The sequence below is a fragment of the Aspergillus steynii genome, assembly GCF_002849105.1.
Source record: "Aspergillus steynii IBT 23096 chromosome Unknown P170scaffold_3, whole genome shotgun sequence".
NCBI classification, from domain to species: domain Eukaryota; kingdom Fungi; phylum Ascomycota; class Eurotiomycetes; order Eurotiales; family Aspergillaceae; genus Aspergillus; species Aspergillus steynii.
Window position 1 is genome coordinate 1,008,458 of NW_020194400.1, and position 18,526 is coordinate 1,026,983.

At 52.0% G+C, this 18,526-nt stretch overlaps 5 protein-coding genes across 5 annotated transcripts; 3 read left to right on the forward strand and 2 right to left on the reverse strand.

The window, feature by feature from the left end:
- Nucleotides 1–1,128: 1,128 nt before the first annotated feature.
- P170DRAFT_354449 (1,3-beta-glucan synthase) lies at nucleotides 1,129–6,955 on the forward strand (the record flags this gene model as incomplete). The annotated part of the gene is made up of 3 exons (XM_024844032.1): nucleotides 1,129–1,265; nucleotides 1,323–6,593; nucleotides 6,652–6,955. The coding sequence occupies 3 exons, from the start codon at nucleotides 1,129–1,131 to the stop codon at nucleotides 6,953–6,955; spliced, it is 5,712 nt and encodes a 1,903-aa protein (XP_024705535.1).
- A 551-nt stretch (nucleotides 6,956–7,506) lies between these two features.
- Nucleotides 7,507–9,639, forward strand: lcbA (serine C-palmitoyltransferase subunit lcbA). The gene is made up of 4 exons (XM_024848931.1): nucleotides 7,507–7,978; nucleotides 8,048–8,558; nucleotides 8,629–9,120; nucleotides 9,185–9,639. The coding sequence occupies exons 1-4, from the start codon at nucleotides 7,650–7,652 to the stop codon at nucleotides 9,365–9,367; spliced, it is 1,515 nt and encodes a 504-aa protein (XP_024705536.1). The 5' UTR covers nucleotides 7,507–7,649; the 3' UTR covers nucleotides 9,368–9,639.
- A 608-nt stretch (nucleotides 9,640–10,247) lies between these two features.
- Nucleotides 10,248–11,763, forward strand: scw4 (putative cell wall glucanase (Scw4); the record flags this gene model as incomplete). The annotated part of the gene is made up of 3 exons (XM_024854574.1): nucleotides 10,248–10,314; nucleotides 10,372–10,505; nucleotides 10,574–11,763. The coding sequence occupies 3 exons, from the start codon at nucleotides 10,248–10,250 to the stop codon at nucleotides 11,438–11,440; spliced, it is 1,068 nt and encodes a 355-aa protein (XP_024705537.1). The 3' UTR covers nucleotides 11,441–11,763.
- A 282-nt stretch (nucleotides 11,764–12,045) lies between these two features.
- Nucleotides 12,046–15,130, reverse strand: P170DRAFT_435432 (uncharacterized protein). Its single transcript, XM_024848932.1, has 6 exons — nucleotides 14,958–15,130; nucleotides 14,727–14,819; nucleotides 14,282–14,635; nucleotides 14,109–14,209; nucleotides 13,894–14,053; nucleotides 12,046–13,838 (listed from the first exon to the last, which is right to left on the reverse strand). Exons 1-6 carry the CDS (start codon nucleotides 15,001–15,003, stop codon nucleotides 12,445–12,447), a joined length of 2,148 nt encoding a protein of 715 aa, XP_024705538.1. The 5' UTR covers nucleotides 15,004–15,130; the 3' UTR covers nucleotides 12,046–12,444.
- A 446-nt stretch (nucleotides 15,131–15,576) lies between these two features.
- P170DRAFT_354476 (class I alpha-mannosidase 1A) lies at nucleotides 15,577–18,331 on the reverse strand (the record flags this gene model as incomplete). The annotated part of the gene is made up of 3 exons (XM_024844035.1): nucleotides 15,577–15,616; nucleotides 15,681–17,270; nucleotides 17,331–18,331. The coding sequence occupies 3 exons, from the start codon at nucleotides 18,329–18,331 to the stop codon at nucleotides 15,577–15,579; spliced, it is 2,631 nt and encodes an 876-aa protein (XP_024705539.1).
- Nucleotides 18,332–18,526: the final 195 nt, after the last annotated feature.

An 18,526-nucleotide genomic window follows, 5' to 3' on the forward strand; every position in this document is an offset into this window, starting at 1 on the left:
AAGTAATTAGGTGTGGTAACTCGCCCCAAGCCACCTCCGTCCATGGTCCAATCGCACGGCAGGGATCCAGGACACCCGCAGGAGTCTCCCAATAAGGGGTGGCTGCCAGTGCCAGGCGTAAGGCCGGTGGAAATGGTGTACGTCGGTATGCATGCGGTAATACCGCGTAATGGCCGTCTTACTACAACCACGGAAACGCAATTGTCTCAATTGCTCGACGTCCGCCCTTTCACCGGGCATTTTCATCGTGGCGGGTACGCTAGGGTAGGATAATTGTTTACCATACCTGCTTGGAAAAAAGGTACCTACCCGTACAGGTACGGTCGCGCAGTAAATTAGCAGATCCGGATCCCAAAATAACCACAGCCCCCCCATCCACCCCCCCCCGGTAGTGGCCAGTATTTTCCCTGCTGAGTGGACAATCGATTCCTTTTTCACTGATAGTGTCCGGTCCAACTCAAGCCATCTCTCCTCCCTACTACGCCCATCGTTGCCTTTCCTTCCTTCCTTTTTTTTTTGTCTTCCTGTTCGGCTTCACTTCCCTTCGACCTCGCTTTTGGGTCTCCTTCACTCTTTTATTTTTTCCTCCACCCAGGGAGCTGCGCCAACAACTCTCGTCGAACTCCTTTCCTTCTTTTTTTGCTTTCGTTTGAGGAAAGAAGAGGGAGGTCGTTCTTGGCTGAGACAGCCGGGTGGTTCTCTTTCCATACTTGCATTTATCATTCTCTTTGCCGCATCGCTTCGGCTTCCCCCCTTCCATTCGTTTTTTGAAAACAACAACCGCTTCGGTGATTGTCACCTTACCCGGTCATCGACTCGAAACCTCGAAAGCGATAATCTCGGTCGACTTCAACGTTTACACACGGGTTAACAGTCTGGAACTGGTGCCACTGGAAAAGGCTGGCTTGAAGTGACTTACGACGCGTCGATCTCAAACTTTGATCTACCACTTCGTCAGGCCTGTTTCCTGCTTATCCGATTTGAAATTTCATGGGTTATTGTTCCTGTATGTGACAACGTTGCGATTTGCTCTCCCTTCTTTGAGTGCATCGGTCCCATTCAAGATGCTAACGTCAAGTGAACTTGCCTAGGATCCCTCAACCGCTTTGGTAATATCGGCTCGCAAACATGTCGGGCCATCCAGGAGGGGGCCATTACGATGATGGCTATGGCCATAACGGCCATGGCGATTCGTACTACCAGGACGAGCATGCCCAGGGTTATTATGACACTCATGACTATGGTGACGGCTACTATGATAGAGGGTATGTTCATATGTGTGGAGAGCGGGAGACAAGTTATGGGTGATTAACATTTGACAGTGGTTACTATGGTGCGGACAACGGTGCGTACCAGCAGGATGGCGGATACTACGATGCTGGTCACCACGACGACTACTATGGAGACCAGTACTACGACAATGCCGGTCAAGGGGGTAGGGGAAGACGTAGGGGCGACTCGGAGGAGGACTCGGAAACATTCAGCGATTTCACCATGAGATCGGAAACCGCGCGTGCGGCCGACATGGACTACTACGGCCGCGGGGATGAACGGTACAACAGTTATGCTGATAGCCAGTACGGTCGGGGCTATGGCGGTTACCGCCCCCCCTCGTCGCAGATCTCCTATGGTGCGAATCGATCGTCCGGCGCCTCGACCCCTGTCTACGGCATGGACTACGGAAATGCTCTACCCGCTGGGCAGCGATCCCGCGAGCCGTATCCCGCCTGGGCATCGGACGCCCAGATTCCCGTTTCCAAGGAGGAGATCGAAGATATCTTCATTGATTTGGTGAACAAATTCGGTTTCCAGAGGGACAGCATGCGCAACATGTACGACCACCTTATGACACAGCTCGATTCGCGTGCTTCCCGCATGACGCCGAACCAAGCCCTCCTGTCGCTCCATGCGGACTATATTGGCGGCGACAACGCCAACTATCGCCGTTGGTACTTCGCGGCTCATCTTGATCTGGATGATGCTGTTGGTTTCGCGAACATGAAACTGGGCAAGGCAGACCGGAAGACCCGGAAAGCCCGCAAAGCAGCCCAAAAGGCCGCTGAACAGAACCCGGAAAATGTCGACGAAACTTTGGAATCGCTGCAGGGTGACAACAGTCTCGAGGCTGCCGAGTATAGATGGAAGACAAGAATGAACCGGATGTCTCAGCATGACAGAGTTCGTCAGCTCGCATTGTTTTTGTGCTGCTGGGGTGAAGCCAACCAAGTCCGCTACCTTCCCGAGTGTCTCTGCTTCATCTTCAAGTGCGCCGATGATTACTATACCTCCCCCGAGTGCCAGAACCGAGTGGAACCTGTCGAAGAGGGAACCTACTTGAACGACATTATTACCCCCCTCTACCAGTACTGCCGTGACCAAGGTTACGAAATAGTCGATGGCAAGTACGTTAAACGCGAACGTGACCACAACCAGATCATTGGTTATGATGATATGAACCAGCTCTTCTGGTACCCAGAGGGTATTGAACGGATTGGCTTTGAGGACAAGACTCGTCTGGTCGATGTCCCCCCTGCCGAAAGATGGGTCAAACTGAAAGACGTCGACTGGAAGAAGGCATTCTTCAAGACATACAAGGAGACTCGTTCCTGGTTCCATATGGTCACCAATTTCAACCGTATTTGGGTGATTCACTTGGGCTCCTTCTGGTTTTTCACTGCCTACAACGCCCCCACTCTCTACACTCACAACTACCAGCAGCAGCTGAACAACAAACCTCCCGGTGCTTACTACTGGTCTGCTGTTGGTTTTGGTGGTGCTCTTTGTGCCTTCATTCAAATCTTCGCTACTATTATGGAGTGGATGTACGTTCCCCGACTGTGGGCTGGTGCCCAGCACCTGACCAAGCGTTTGATGTTTTTGCTGCTGGTTTTCATCATCAACCTGGCCCCTGGTGTCTTCGTCTTCGGATTCTCAAAGAAAGTTGACAACAATACCATCCCTCTCGTCATCGGTATTGTCCACTTCTTCATCGCTCTTGCAACATTCTTCTTTTTCGCTGTCATGCCGCTTGGTGGTCTTTTTGGCAGTTACTTGAAGAAACACGGTCGCCAATACGTTGCTAGTCAGACTTTCACTGCAAGCTTCCCTCGTTTGACAGGAAACGATATGTGGATGTCTTACGGCCTCTGGGTTTGTGTCTTCGGAGCTAAGCTTGCGGAATCGTACTTCTTCTTGACGCTGTCTTTCAAAGATCCTATTCGGATTCTGTCCCCTATGAAACTGAGACAGTGTGCTGGTGTCAAGTACATCCCGAACGATCTGTGCCATGCCCAACCTCAGATTCTTCTCGGTCTGATGTTCTTCATGGACCTGACACTGTTCTTCCTGGATAGTTATCTGTGGTACATTATTTGCAACACCGTGTTTTCCGTGGCGAGATCGTTTTACCTCGGTGTGTCGATCTGGTCTCCTTGGAGAAACATCTTCTCGCGCCTTCCGAAGCGTATCTACTCCAAGGTTCTCGCGACAACGGACATGGAAATCAAGTACAAGCCGAAGGTCTTGATCTCTCAGGTGTGGAATGCCATCATTATTTCCATGTACCGAGAGCATCTTCTCGCCATCGATCATGTCCAGAAGTTGTTGTATCACCAGGTTCCATCTGAGCAGGAGGGCAAGCGTACCCTGCGGGCCCCGACATTCTTCGTTTCCCAGGAGGATCAGTCCTTCAAGACTGAATTTTTCCCCTCTGGCAGTGAAGCCGAGCGACGTATCTCCTTCTTTGCGCAGTCTCTTTCAACGCCGATGCCTGAACCTCTTCCCGTCGATAACATGCCGGCGTTCACCGTGCTGATCCCGCACTATAGCGAGAAGATTCTCTTGTCGCTCCGTGAGATCATTCGTGAGGATGAGCCTTACTCCCGTGTTACTCTCCTGGAATACTTGAAACAGCTTCACCCTCACGAGTGGGATTGCTTTGTCAAGGACACCAAGATCCTCGCTGACGAAACGTCCCAATTCAACGGAGAATACGAAAAGAGCGAGAAGGACGTTGCCAAGAGCAAGATCGATGATCTGCCCTTCTACTGCATTGGTTTCAAATCTGCTGCCCCCGAGTACACTCTGCGTACCCGAATCTGGTCATCCCTGCGTTCGCAGACCCTGTACAGAACTGTTTCCGGCTTCATGAACTACAGTCGTGCTATCAAGCTTTTGTACCGCGTTGAGAACCCCGAGGTCGTACAGATGTTCGGTGGCAACTCCGAAAAACTTGAACGGGAACTCGAGAGAATGGCACGCCGGAAGTTCAAGATCTGCGTTTCCATGCAGCGTTATGCGAAGTTCAACAAGGAGGAGCGTGAAAACACTGAGTTCCTTCTCCGCGCGTACCCCGACCTCCAGATCGCCTACCTCGACGAAGAACCTCCCGTCAACGAGGGTGACGAGCCTCGCTTGTACTCGGCCTTGATTGATGGTCACTGCGAACTTCTTGACAACGGAATGCGCAAGCCTAAGTTCAGGATTCAGCTTTCTGGAAACCCCATTCTTGGAGATGGCAAATCGGACAACCAGAACCATTCGATCATTTTCTACCGCGGCGAATACATTCAGGTCATTGATGCTAACCAGGACAACTACCTCGAAGAATGCTTGAAGATTCGTAGCGTTCTTGCCGAGTTTGAGGAATTGACGACCGACAACGTTTCTCCTTACACCCCGGGCATTCCTTCGACCAGTACGAACCCAGTTGCCATTCTTGGTGCCCGTGAATATATCTTCTCTGAGAGTGTTGGTGTTCTTGGTGATGTTGCTGCCAGTAAGGAACAAACATTCGGTACTCTGTTCGCTCGTACGCTCGCCCAGATTGGTGGCAAGCTGCACTATGGTCACCCTGATTTCCTGAACGGTATTTTCATGTGCACCAGAGGTGGTATCTCCAAGGCCCAGAAAGGTCTTCATCTGAACGAAGATATTTACGCCGGTATGATGGCCCTGACCCGTGGTGGACGCATTAAGCACTGTGAATATTTCCAGTGTGGTAAAGGTCGTGATCTTGGATTTGGCTCTATTCTGAACTTCACCACGAAGATTGGTACTGGTATGGGTGAGCAGATGCTGTCCAGAGAATACTATTATCTGGGCACGCAGCTTCCCCTTGATCGGTTCTTGTCTTTCTACTATGCCCACCCTGGTTTCCACCTGAACAACATGTTCATCATGCTTTCTGTCCAGATGTTTATGATTGTTCTGGTCAATCTGGGTGCCCTGAAGCACGAGACCATCACCTGCAAATACAACCCTGATGTTCCGATCACTGATCCCTTGCGTCCCACATTCTGTGCGAACCTCACTCCAATCATGGACTGGGTCAACCGTTGCATTATCTCCATCTTCATTGTGTTCTTCATCTCTTTCGTTCCCCTGGCTGTTCAGGAACTCACGGAGAGAGGTGTGTGGCGTATGGCGATGCGTTTGGCGAAGCACTTTGGCTCCTTCTCTTTCATGTTCGAAGTGTTCGTTTGCCAGATCTATGCCAACGCTGTACACCAGAACTTGTCTTTTGGAGGTGCTCGCTACATCGGTACTGGACGTGGTTTTGCAACGGCCCGTATTCCGTTTGGTGTTCTCTATTCGCGTTTCGCCGGTCCTTCGATCTATGCTGGCGCCCGATCTCTGCTCATGTTGCTTTTCTCAACATCCACTGTGTGGTCGGCAGCTCTGATTTGGTTCTGGGTGTCGCTGCTCGCCCTGTGTATTTCGCCTTTCCTGTTCAACCCTCACCAGTTTGCGTGGAACGACTTCTTCATCGACTACCGCGATTATCTGCGCTGGCTGTCTCGTGGTAACTCGCGCTCGCATGCATCTTCGTGGATCGCCTTCTGTCGCCTGTCTCGTACTCGCATCACGGGTTACAAACGCAAACTCCTCGGTGTTCCATCAGAGAAGGGGTCCGGTGATGTTCCGAGAGCTCGCATCACTAACATCTTCTTCAGCGAGATTGTAGCGCCTCTTGTCCATGTCGCAGTTACTCTTGTTCCCTTCCTCTACATCAACTCCCGAACCGGCGTATCAAACGACAACGAAAACGATTCCTACAACGCCCTTATCCGTATCGGTATCGTTGCACTCGGACCTATCGGGGTTAATGCTGGTGTCGCCGGTGCATTCTTCGGTATGGCCTGCTGTATGGGTCCCATTTTCAGCATGTGCTGTAAAAAGTTTGGAGCTGTTCTTGCTGCAATTGCCCATGCCATTGCGGTGATAGTGCTGCTCATTATCTTCGAAGTCATGTTCTTCCTCGAGCACTGGTCGTGGCCTCGGTGCATTATGGGAATGATCGCCATGGCGGCTATTCAGCGTTTCATCTACAAGCTCATCATCGCCTTGACCTTGACCCGTGAGTTCAAGCATGATCAGTCCAACATCGCCTGGTGGACTGGAAAGTGGTACAACATGGGCTGGCATTCCATGACCCAGCCTGGCCGTGAATTCCTGTGTAAGATCACAGAACTGGGCTATTTCGCCGGAGACTTTGTACTGGGCCATCTCATCTTGTTCATCATGCTGCCTGCCCTTTGCATTCCTTATGTTGATAAGTTCCACTCCATTATCCTCTTCTGGCTGCGCCCAAGGTATGAAAACTTCCTACTGTCAAACATTGATTTGAAATCCTGCTAACTTGTGTGTCAGCCGGCAAATTCGTCCGCCCATCTATTCCTTGAAGCAGTCGAAACTCCGGAAGAGACGAGTGGTCCGTTTCGCCATCATGTACTTTACCATGCTCGTCATCTTCCTTGTTCTCCTTATTGCACCGCTCGTTGTTCGCAAAATGGGTATTATCAAACAGGATATGATCGATAAATTCCCCGAGGCGTTGCTGCAACCCCTCGACGGCGGCGGTGCCAACAACGACACTACCAGCAAATACACTGGTAGCGGCTTGCCTCACGGGTTCAGTGCGTGGGTTCCTCCTTCTGCCTCTGCAACCTCATAGATGCCTGCCACTCGTGGCATCTTAGCAACGCCTCGTTTCTTGTTTTGTTTGGTTGTTTTTTCGGAATGGAATCACGGACATGAGCTGTATAAAGTATCCAGCGCCTTGAAGTTGCTGCTGTGGCGTCTCATACATTTGTTTTGCCTTGCTTTCTTTTTAACTTTGCGCGTACGATCTTTGAATTTTTTCTTTTCCCCTTTCTTTTCCTGTCGTTCACAAATAATGGATTCAATACTTATAAACTGTGGCCTGTATTCTTGGGAGTGTCTTTCTATTCAATCCTTTCCATGTGATCATTAGACTTGTATTTCATTTTCGTGCCTTACACTGCCACTAATGCGCCGTCTCTCCTTTTATTCTTTTAATGAACTTGACTTCAATTTCATTCAAATTGCCACAAGTAAGGCTCTGATCGTAGGTAGTTTCATTCCTGCTCTTCTGCAGGCACCAACATTTCCGCCTGAAGAGGCTGACTGGGTCACGTGCGGACCGCGATCACGGGAAATGCGAAGCCGCGACGGCCGAGACTCGTTCTCTCCCACTCGCTTCGACCTTCGTTCCGGAATCGCATTTCGTGGTTTTAAATGACCTAAATAGTATATGCTCAACTCTCGGATAGGCTGTCCCTCACCGTCTGCCTTCTGAGCCTTTCCTTTTAATCCCGCGCCTCGAGCGCCACACCCCCTTTATCACCATGGACATCCAGGAGACCCAGCGGCTCCTTTCGGAGTACCTCCAGGAGCTCGCAAACCTGTTTCACCGGGTCCCCGGCTCAGCGATCTTCCTGCGATACGTCAAGTCTAGTTATCAAGATGACCCTATCCGATCTGCTGTCGAATTGTTCCTTTTCTTGTTCGCAGTTCGATACTTGCTCGCCCCGAAGTACTCAACCAAGCCAGGCGTGGTCCAGCTGTCGGAGGACGAAATCGATGATCTTGTGGATGAATGGACTCCGGAGCCGCTCGTGGCAAAACCGACTGCCCTGGAGCAGATGGAGGTTGATAAGAGGACTGTGATTGTTGGGTAATTCTATGAAACATCGTGGTCGGGATCTGTACTTAATTGTGATGCTAATCTCTGTCCCCTGAACAGTCCAGTTGGCCCCAAGTCGAAATTAGCCAATGGCCGAACCGTTGCCAACCTCGCCTCCTACAATTTCTACAACTTCAACACAAACGAGTCCCTCAAAGAAAAAGCCATCCAGACTCTCCGCAATTATGGTGTTGGTCCCTGCGGCCCTCGAGGTTTCTACGGTACTCAAGATGTCCACATGAAGACCGAAACCGACGTCGCGTCATTCCTTGGCACTGCATCTTGTATCATCTACGCGCAGGCCTTTTCCACCATTTCGAGTGTCATCCCGGCGTTTTCGAAGCGTGGTGATATTATCGTTGCGGATAAAGGGGTTAGCTTCGCCATCCGGAAGGGCATCCAGATCTCGCGTAGTATTGTCCGCTGGTATGAGCACAACGACATGGAAGACTTGGAAAGAGTTTTGGCCAAGGTGACGAAGGAACAAGCTCGGAAACCGCTTACGAGGCGATTCATCATCACGGAAGGCATCTTTGAATCATACGGCGACATGACTGATTTGCCCAGGATTGTACGCGCCCAACCGACTTTTCTCCCTTCCGCATGAGGCCACACAGATCGGCTAACCGAGATTTTTTTAGATTGATTTGAAACTCAAATACAAATTCCGTCTCATCCTAGACGAGTCGTGGTCATTCGGTGTCCTCGGAAGGACCGGCCGTGGTATCACAGAACACCAGAATGTCGACGCGGCAGAAGTCGATATGATCGTGGGCTCGCTGGCCGGCCCATTGGTCGCAGGAGGTGGTTTCTGTGCAGGCTCCGAGGAGATCGTCCACCATCAACGAATCTCAGCCGCCGCATACACCTTCTCTGCTGCACTGCCCGCCCTCCTGTCCACCACCGCCAGTGCCACGATCAATATCCTTCAAAACAGCCCCGAAACAATCTCACAGTTGCGGGAGCATACGAAGGCCATGTGGGCCCAGTTGGATCCTCGGAGTGAGTGGGTGTATTGCGTCAGTGCACCAGAGAATCCGATCTTGATCTTGGCACTCAAGCCTGAAGTGGTCTCGACCAAACGACTTTCGGTTGAGGATCAGCAGTTCTTGCTGCAAGATGTAGTTGACGAGGTAAGTTGCGATGATCAGGCACAACACAACGCCCCCTGATATGCTAATGTTGTTCTTGATGCAGTGCCTTGCGAATGGTGTCCTCATTACTCGCCTAAAGACCCTTCAGGACAACTTCGAACCGAAGCAAGTTGTTGCACCGGGATTGAAGGTGTGCGTAACGACGGGCTTGACGAAGAAAGAAATCGAAAAAGCCGGCACCACAATCCGTCATGCAATTACGAAGGTTCTGAGCAAAAAGAAATAATTCATTGCAATCGTCTGTCCAAGACTCTGCCCATGAATATTGATGCATCCATGACTTGTTCTCATCACCCTAATTACCTTCTTCTCCTTTGCAAGGTCTCTTTCCTGCGCTCTTTATTTGTACAGCAAAATCTTTGGTGGATCCCTTATTGTTGCATGCTTGATCCCCGATTGTGCATATATAAGTCTGGCTTATTGGTGTTGGAACCTGCTGAAAGGCAGAAATAATTGTTTTCTCTTCCATGTATTTCTTATTAATATACTGTCGCAGATGCTTTTTTTTTTTTTTTTTCTATAACATTCGTGGTCTGGCTGTTTGATTTGGTCATTCCAGACCATTAGACCCGTTATTGTGTTCTAATACAATTCTCTTCTATGCCATTTCCCTTCTTTCCCATGCGAGTACTCACCGAAGAAAGGGATATCAGGGGGAAAATGCAGAGACATACTCCCAAGGCACTGATTATCTCCCATTGGATCATGTCGATCCCTGGAATCCGCACATTCCTGATGATGGATCGAATCCCCCGCAATGCAATGTGAGATTCACATTCCCGGAGGAAGCCAGTAAGTATGCGCTGCATTCCTCCCCGCCATTGGACTATAGCCAATCCGGGGAATTTTCTGACTTACAAGTGAATGGTCGAGATCCCTCTGTAACCAGCCCTCCTCGGTTCTTGGGCTGAATCAGTGAATCGCTGGCATGAGGGGTTGTTTCGCCTAGACGAATGCCAGCTTGTCTTCTGGATCATTTATCTCTACCACGCCCGATGCATCCCATCTACCATACACCTGTTTAGTCGTGCATCGAGACTGGAATCGTTACTTTTCGCAGGAAACCTTTTTATTGCAGGAAACAGTCAACTTAGATACAATCGACAATGAACTGGCTTCTCCATTTCATTGCTGTGCTTTTGCTCAGCTTGCATGTCGGTGCACTCCCCTCTGGTATACCACACTCTCGATAGACACGACTACACTTCCTTGGCTGACAACTTGATTCAGGGCCTATGCATGGACTTGAACAGCGGGATCTTGCCACCGAGAATGAGCAGCCGAGTGTGATCGTCTACGTGAACGAGATTGGACAAACTCTTAGCGTCAAAACGCTCGTTCCTAGTGCCACAGCCCCAGTTAATGTGAGTGACCATGCCAGACCATGCTCTGGTAAAGATCGAACATTAGAAGCTAAACCCATATGTCGCAGGCTCCCACGGATATCTCGTCCCCGCCACCAGCTTCTGGAACAAACGTGCCTTCGCCCGATTCCCCTATCAGCCTCAGCCCCGCGGCTCAAGATCGATTTGGTGTGACCTATGCCCCGTTCAACGACGATAGCACCTGCAAGTCTCAGGACCAGGTCAACCAAGACATGGACAAAATCGCCCGTCTATACAGCTTCGTGCGCATTTACGGCGTGGACTGCGACCAGACTCGAAAGGTCGTCCAGGCTGCTCGCGAGCGGAATATCCGCGTCTTCGCCGGAGTCTTCGACCTGCAGAACTTCCCAGCCAGTCTCGACGAGATCATCCGAGTCGCCGCCGGTGACTGGTCCACCTTCCACTCTATCAACATCGGCAACGAGCTCGTCAACAAGGGCCAGAACTCCGTCTCAGATGTCGTAAACGCGGTCAATACCGCGCGTCGCATACTGCGCAGCGCCGGCTACCAGGGCCCCGTGGTGACCGTCGATACCTTCTCCGTGCTGCTCAATCACCCTGAACTCTGCCATGTCTCCGACTACTGCGCCGCCAATTGTCATGCTTTCTTCGACGCGAACATGACCCCCGACCGCGCCGGTGCATATGCCCTCGAGCAATCCCAGAGGATCTCGGCAGCCGCTGGGGGCAAGCACACTGTCATCACTGAATCGGGCTGGCCACACCACGGTCACCCCAACGGACGGGCTGTCCCTTCCCGTGAGAACCAGTACACCGCCATCATCACTCTCTCGAACAGTTTCGGCAGGCGATACAACGATCTGATCTTCCATTCTGCCTTCGATGATCTCTGGAAGCAAGATACCCCGGATTCCTTTGGGGCTGAAAAGTACTGGGGTCTCGAAACGTGGTAGTTCTTTTATCTCTCCCTTTCTCCTTAAAACATGCCCATATCATCGACCTTCTTGACCTCCGAATCTCCTGGCAATCTTGCACCCTGACATTTTCGCCAAATGCGCTGGTCGCTTTTGCTCTCTTCGTCAGGAGGAGTGACGTTGTGTTCGACTGGTTGTGACCGTGGTCTATTCGTCTTCCCTTTTTCTATCATCTATCCCATCCTATCATTCCTCATTCACAATGATACCGACAGAACGATCTCCTTGGTTAAGATCTGCGTGAGTGAGTGAGAAACCATATTCTTAACAAGGGAATATGTCATCGCTTCCATTCTTCCCTGTCGCATCATTACCCCCCAGCTTATTCCTCTGTCCTTTTCTTATTTTCATGTGTCTACTTCATCTTCTATGCTTGTATGTATGTACATAGCAACCGGGATCTTTTACATAGTCAGCCCATTCAGTGGGGAATGAATTGATGAATTAATGAGTGATATTACTCTTTTATATGTTCGGTATGGTTTAGAATTACGTATGGTCTAGCTGTTTCTGTTGCGTTGTTTTAGCCTTTATTTTTGTATCTTCTAGGGAGAGATAGAGGTAGGGAGGATCGGGTTGAATATCTCATCCATAAATCCAAGTAGATTAGATTAGATTCTATAGTAGGGAGCCCTAACTGACCAAACCTAAACCTACTGGTACAGAACAGAACAGAACAAGACCAGAACCAATCAGATGCGCGCCGCTATGCTATACCATGCCAAAGCCCAAGCTCAAGCCTGTGCCTATGCCTATGCCATGTCATGTCGTCTTATTTTCCGAGGCGGAGAAAGAAAGAAAAATGATGTCAGAGCTGGCTGATCCTGTTCGAGGCTCTTTTGTTGGTTCATGCGAAAAGATTGGATTGCGTATTCTAAACAACATTGAAGATTTTGTCGGCTGATTAGATCGATTTCTGCTGCGCAGTGCTCCCCCTCTTTTTTGCTCTCCCATTCTTTGGTCCAGCCAGCCAGACTTTTGAGTTATTCCAGGGAGACATTCTGGACCGCTTCCTCGACGCTGACCGTTGGTCCGGAGTTGCGTTTCTCGTTCTCGTTGGAGGGGCCGGGATGAGGTTGAACAAGCCCCGACTCTGTGTCCGAGTGTACTCTCTCCGAAGAATCGGAAGACGCATGGGCTTTCCCGCGGCCCCAGCGGCGGGTCCGCGGGGGCTCAGGCTTCTGGCCGTGTTTACTGCTCGGCGGTTGCGACTGCTGGGGCGTCGGTGCCGATGTCTGCGCCTGTAGCCGCGAAGGGCTAGTGACGGGCGTGCAGTGGCTGGAAGCATGGGCTTGGACAGCTGGGTGGGTGGATCGACGAGGCGGCGGCACGGCCGGGGGCGGGTTCGATGCGGAACGACGAGAGTGCGCAGGTATAGGAGGGGGAGCCAGGCCCGACGTAGTGGTTGAGTTTCTGCGGTCGCCGGGCTGGTGGGCGGCAGGTGTGACGGGGGTCAAGGTGGGTGAGGCGGCGATGGGGCTGGCGGTGATCGCAGAGTCCGGAACGGCATCCTCGGGGATTTTGTCGTAGCTGCTGCTGGTGCTGCTGCGAGTGTGGTTGTGGTTGATGGGGCTGTCATCTTCCGAGGTGAGAGTTCTTCTTCGCCCGCGCCAGCGTCGGGGATTCGGTGGGAGAGGCTTGATCTTGGGTTTAGGATGTAGGGGATCCGCAATATTGACGTTGTCATTGCGGCTAGGGGTCATGATGCCTGGCTTTTCGTGCTGAGAGGCGACTTCCTGTACGCTGAGCGAAGAGGAAGACGCAGGTTCGAGATGCATGCCCAGCCGCTGGATTTGGCTAGGTTTATTGCTGTGTACAGCATCGAGCCGGGTGGGAGAAGCTGTCTCCGGTGAGCTGGCTATCGTGCTGGTAGGTGACATGGTACGCGAGGGCTCTAGTGGACCTCCAGTCTCAACGTCGAGAGGGAAGACATCCGTGGCCGAGGGGGGCTCCGAATCTTTGTCCGGCGAACTTTGGTCGGCTCGAGAACTATCCCGGTCTTGGAGCCATTCGACGGCGATGCAGCGGCCGACTAGCCTTCTTGTCGTCTCGTCCACCTCTTCAAAATGCATGATCTTCTCCCGGTCGAGTTCACCGCTGAAAAGCTGACCCCGGACAAGGATGTTCAGCATCCTTCGCAACTCATCGCGCTTGTAATGCGGCGGCGTCTTCAACTGCGTATGTGCTAGCAGCGGGTACAAGACCCGGAGGTAGGTATGACGTAGAGCAGAGGCTTCTTCGGGCAGGTCAAGAAGATTTCGGATTAGGATATCGACAAGAACGTGGAGATCGTTCGTATAGAAGTACTCGTACGTGCTAGGCGTGGTGAAGATGAGATACAGCAGCTTGAGAGTGAGGAGCTGTAGCGAAGTTTCGGCTATACTTCAGGTTAGATACTTAAACTAGCCAGAAGATTTAGGCGCATTTGTTACCTTCTCGGTTGATCAAGAGAATGATATTCTCGCCGAACGTCTTGTAATAATTACCATGCATCGATAGTACCTTGATCACTCTATTGGTCAAAGGAGCCGACGACGATCGCTCCCCCACGGGGTCGTGTGCTGAGATCATGAATTGCTCATTCAAGACCAACTGTCGCGGCATGAGCGTCGTGAAACTTAGCCCTAGCGATCAGATAATCACTCACCAGAATACGAATGACTGAGTAATGATACGGATCGTTGGCATCATACGAAAGATTCTCAATGATGTTGAAGAGACTCTTGACGAATTCATCGTCCACGAGAACTGCCATTGCACACACCAATCAGCAAGCCGCCAGACCGCCAGATGCTCACCTGCATGGTGGCAACCACTCACCTAGATCCTGGATCTTAATCCGTTGTATCCTCGACATTTCGTAGAGCAGCTCCATTAACAGCCGATGGACGCGAGCTCCAGTGTCCTCATCCACATGCTGGTTTTGCGCCTGCAGCAGTTCCAGTATCCGCGGGAACGAGCCCTCCTCATCCATCATCCGAAAGGGGATTTCATTCTGTCGTCCGTCGAAGAGCAGAAACGAGACAATCAAGTGGAGCGTATCCGGGTCGTCATCCTGTAATAGCCCGTAGACCATTTGCCTTCGCACGTAGTCGCCATGAGCGGCAAAGATACTGGACGCGAGCAGCTTGTACGAACAGCGCGTGACAGACAAATCGGAGTGGAGGTATTCATCTGGAGGTTGTCGCCGGATACCCTCTCTCGTCAGCGCATGCGCGATTATGGAATTTTGTGGGTTGGAAGATCCCGACCGTGAATTGCAGACCTTTGTACTTGGTGGTTAAACTTAGATATGACCGAAGTGCGTCGTCGATGTGGTCTTCGGAGGAGCAAGGGGCGGAAACAATCTCTTGGAGTTCTGCACCCAGATGGAACGTTAGTCTAACAATCACTCAATGGGTCAAATAAACCAGGGCCATCGACTGAAACGAGAGGGCCAGCGAAAGAGAAAAGGACCAGAAGGAAAGGGCCAGCGAAAAAGAGAGCGGAGCCATACCGTCCCAGAACTGTTGCTCGTTGTCCAATGAGGCCTCAGACTCCATTTCCCACAGCTCGATCGTCGGGGTCGGGCGTGTCGAGACACTGCACTCATCCCGTCTTGCGCCCGTTAGCGAGTTGGCTGGGGAGAAGGAAGGGGGAGGAGAGAGAGAGAGAGAGCGTGGGATGACGATGATGACGAAGGAAGCGGACGCAACTTGGCGGCCATCAAGAAAAAGGCGGGCGGGGGAACTGCCAGCCGGTTAGCGGCGTCTACTAAAAATAACGTTCTGCAAGGCTGGCGCTCTCGTTCACTTTAGTTCACGATAGTATATAACAATAACAATACAAGGTTCCTTATTCCCACACCGGCCCTAGAGTATTCCAAAGGAGGAAGAATAGAAAAGAGAAAAGAAGAAAAGAAAAAAAAAAAAAAGTCCAAAGAAATAAATCACATTGAAACAGAACAACAAAAGTATCGTCAAGGACTCCTCCCGTTGGGCCGGTCAATAATGCTCATGTACTGTGCTGGGGAAACAAATAAAACATGGTATCAGTGCTTTTACAATGCAAACAACAAAAGTGAATGTGTGGTATGTTCAGCCTCTCACTCCTCCAATATACAATCCACCGAGCATCTAGTACTCGGGTCGCTTCAACGGGTGAGCTTCGCTGTTTCTATAACGCAAGGCCGGTCAGTATGTCTCCTTAGATTGTGAACCGAGTGGGCCCGGGTACTTACAATACATATTCATCAAGGTTGACGACGCTGGGGTCGCTGAAGAGCAGGTAAAAGTATTTCAGCGTCTCGGCGAGCCAGAAGGACTGCATGTGGTCTTGCGCCCGGGGGCCCTCGGACGTGACATCGTTGATGGTGCTGTGCGCCAGCTCGGTGCGAGTATACTTGGCGACGGCTTCGAACATCTTCCATCCCTTCTCGCGCCAGTAGTTGTTGCCCGTGAGACGGTACATGACAAAGACGGACTCAATCGCCTCCGGCCGGAGAAGATACTCGCGACGGGGAATGCTGACGGCACCGGGGAACAGGCGCTCGTTCTCAATCCGTGCGCTGACGAATTCCTCGTGGGAAACCAGTCCCAACTTTTTGGTGTCCCGGTCCGTAATATCGGTATCCGCCGACTTGGCCTTCGGCTTCGATGTAGGCGATGCAATGACATGCCAATTGCCGCGTTCGGGGGACCGTTTGCCGTGATGCTTGTGGGAACCGGCGACTGATGTGGCAGATGCCGATGCCGACGCAGAAGCAGATGCTTCGCTACCAGGAGTCAAATCCTGACTGTCCCGGGCGATTTCCTGCTTTTGGCCCGCTGCAGCCAATGCAGCATGCTCTCGCTTTTCCGCGTACGGATCTAATGTCCTCCAGTACGCAGTCTCATTCCACACACATGGCCCATCGTTGTCGCAGGGAACAACAAGGAAGTGCTCGGGCATAATGCCGGTCTTGGTAGACTCGTACGCCCACACACAGCCATCCGTAAGCTTGGCGGCGAGGTCCATATCGCCCTCGATTCCGAAGAGTTTGGCCCCAATGCCGACCATGCCACCGGTAAAGCAAGCCAGGTGGGTTGCTTCGTAGGAATGGGAAACCTTGCCCGCCAACCCGGGTTTAGGAACGCCAACGGTGGCCGTGAACCGGATGTTGCGAACGTCCTTGATCATCGGCTGGTAGATAATGTGCTCACGAGCCGCCTTCATGGCGCTCTCGTACATGGTTCGATATTGATCATTGAGACCACCCAGGAGCATATACTCCTTGGGAAGGTATTCGTATGTCGAGTCGGCTTGGCCGCCCAGTCCGTATTTGTCGATGGCGGATGTTGGGCTGGTGAGACCTTCGGTACACTCCGTCACAGGCGGCATAGCCTTTCCGTTCGCTCTATGACTCGACTCTTTCACCGGGTTGTTCGGTTGAGGATTCGATTCTTTTACCGGGTTATTGTATGTGGCCGGTTCCGCGTTATCGGGAAGCCCTCTCTTCTGGTGGTCTTCAAAAAGGTTCTTGTAGCTCTCCGCGTCCGTTGGGCCCGCGTCCGGCTTCTGAACGGGGGTTGGAACGTCCACGCGCCTGTTGGCAGGATGGGGCGGGTTGTTGTTCTTTCTGCACCCGGAGGCATCGACATGAAGAGGCCACAGACCGGGCATACTCGTCTTGCTCTGGTACTGCTCGAGCTCGTTCGTAATCCGAGCAATAGCGTCGTAGTACTTGCTATCCTTCGTCAGTTGGGCTAGACGGGTCAATTCCACGGAGAGAGAGCCCAGTTCGGCGAGGACCGCCTTTCCATCGGCGTGGTGTTGTTGAGCAGCGTAGTCTCTGCGAGGCATAGTGTCAGCTAGCATATTCAACGGCTCCCCGGCATGCGGTGCAACCTACGGTGCCCAGTTATAGTAGAGGATCGGCATTCGGTTCGGGGTATCGAAAGCGCCAATCAAAATCTCCCCCAGCTCGGTCGCCTTCTCGAGAAGGATATCATACTTATGTCCGGAGATATCGTATGCGCCGAGCAGACCGCCCATATACCGAATGGCCACCTCGAAGATCGGGATCTGGTCCGATTTGGTGGTGGTGAAATCGATCTTCTTGACCTGGTCGACGGCAATTGAAAATTCCTCTTTCAAGTCCATGATCCATAGCGTGTCCAGGGTGTCAACCAGTGTCGCTCCCCAGCCATTGAAAGTGTCACGGAACCCACCCCGCAGGGGTTTGAGCTCGTCGTGGCCCATTGCCGATGCCTTGTATCCGCTCCACGCATGCTCAAAGGCAGACCGGATGGTTGACAGTCGATCGATGCGCTTCATCCTTTCGGTCGAAGTCTCATCCCGGAATTTGGCCTGTAGCTTCGGAAGCGTCTTGGACCTGCCGGCCGGCAGCTTGATCATGTCTTCGGGCGCAATGGGGAAATTCTCCGGAACCTTCCTCCAGTGAGGTCTCGGGTTCGGCGCAGGCTCTACCTTCAGAGCATCCTGGCCATGGGCCCCGGGGAAGAGAAGGTGTCCGCCTTTGAGTTTATGCGACTCGTTGGAGGGCTGAGGGCGTTCCGGCGTGTCGGGCGAGCTCTCGCCCGCAGGCTGGTCGGGGGAGGAAGCATCGGGCTTGGAATCGGAGTCGGAGACATTCGAATCCGTCGACTGCTGGGAGACAGGAGAATCGGGAAGAACCTCTTGCGACGGAGGTGGTGAGGAACCGGCCGGCTCCTTTTGTTTATCGGCGGCGGGCAGAATGGGCGAGACGGGGTCGGGTTGGTCCACGTGTGGCGGAGGAATGTCAAGCGAGACGGTCGAAGTGTCTGCTCGAGAGGAAGTAAAATGAATGACGGCCAACACAAAGATGGCAGCGAAGGCCAGCAGGCCTCGATATCGACGGGCTCGAAACATGGTGGTGGATGGGCCTCACCCTGGGGGCCAAAGGTGAGACAAAGCCCACCAACTGATCTAATCTAAAGAGGGAAACACAGAGAAAGGGAAAACCGGAGAGTATAGAACAATAGACCCAAGCTAAATTGACCAGGGTACGACAAGGAAAGAGAAGAGGGGGAAAAAGTCAAAGTCCACAGAAAGGAGGACGAGAAA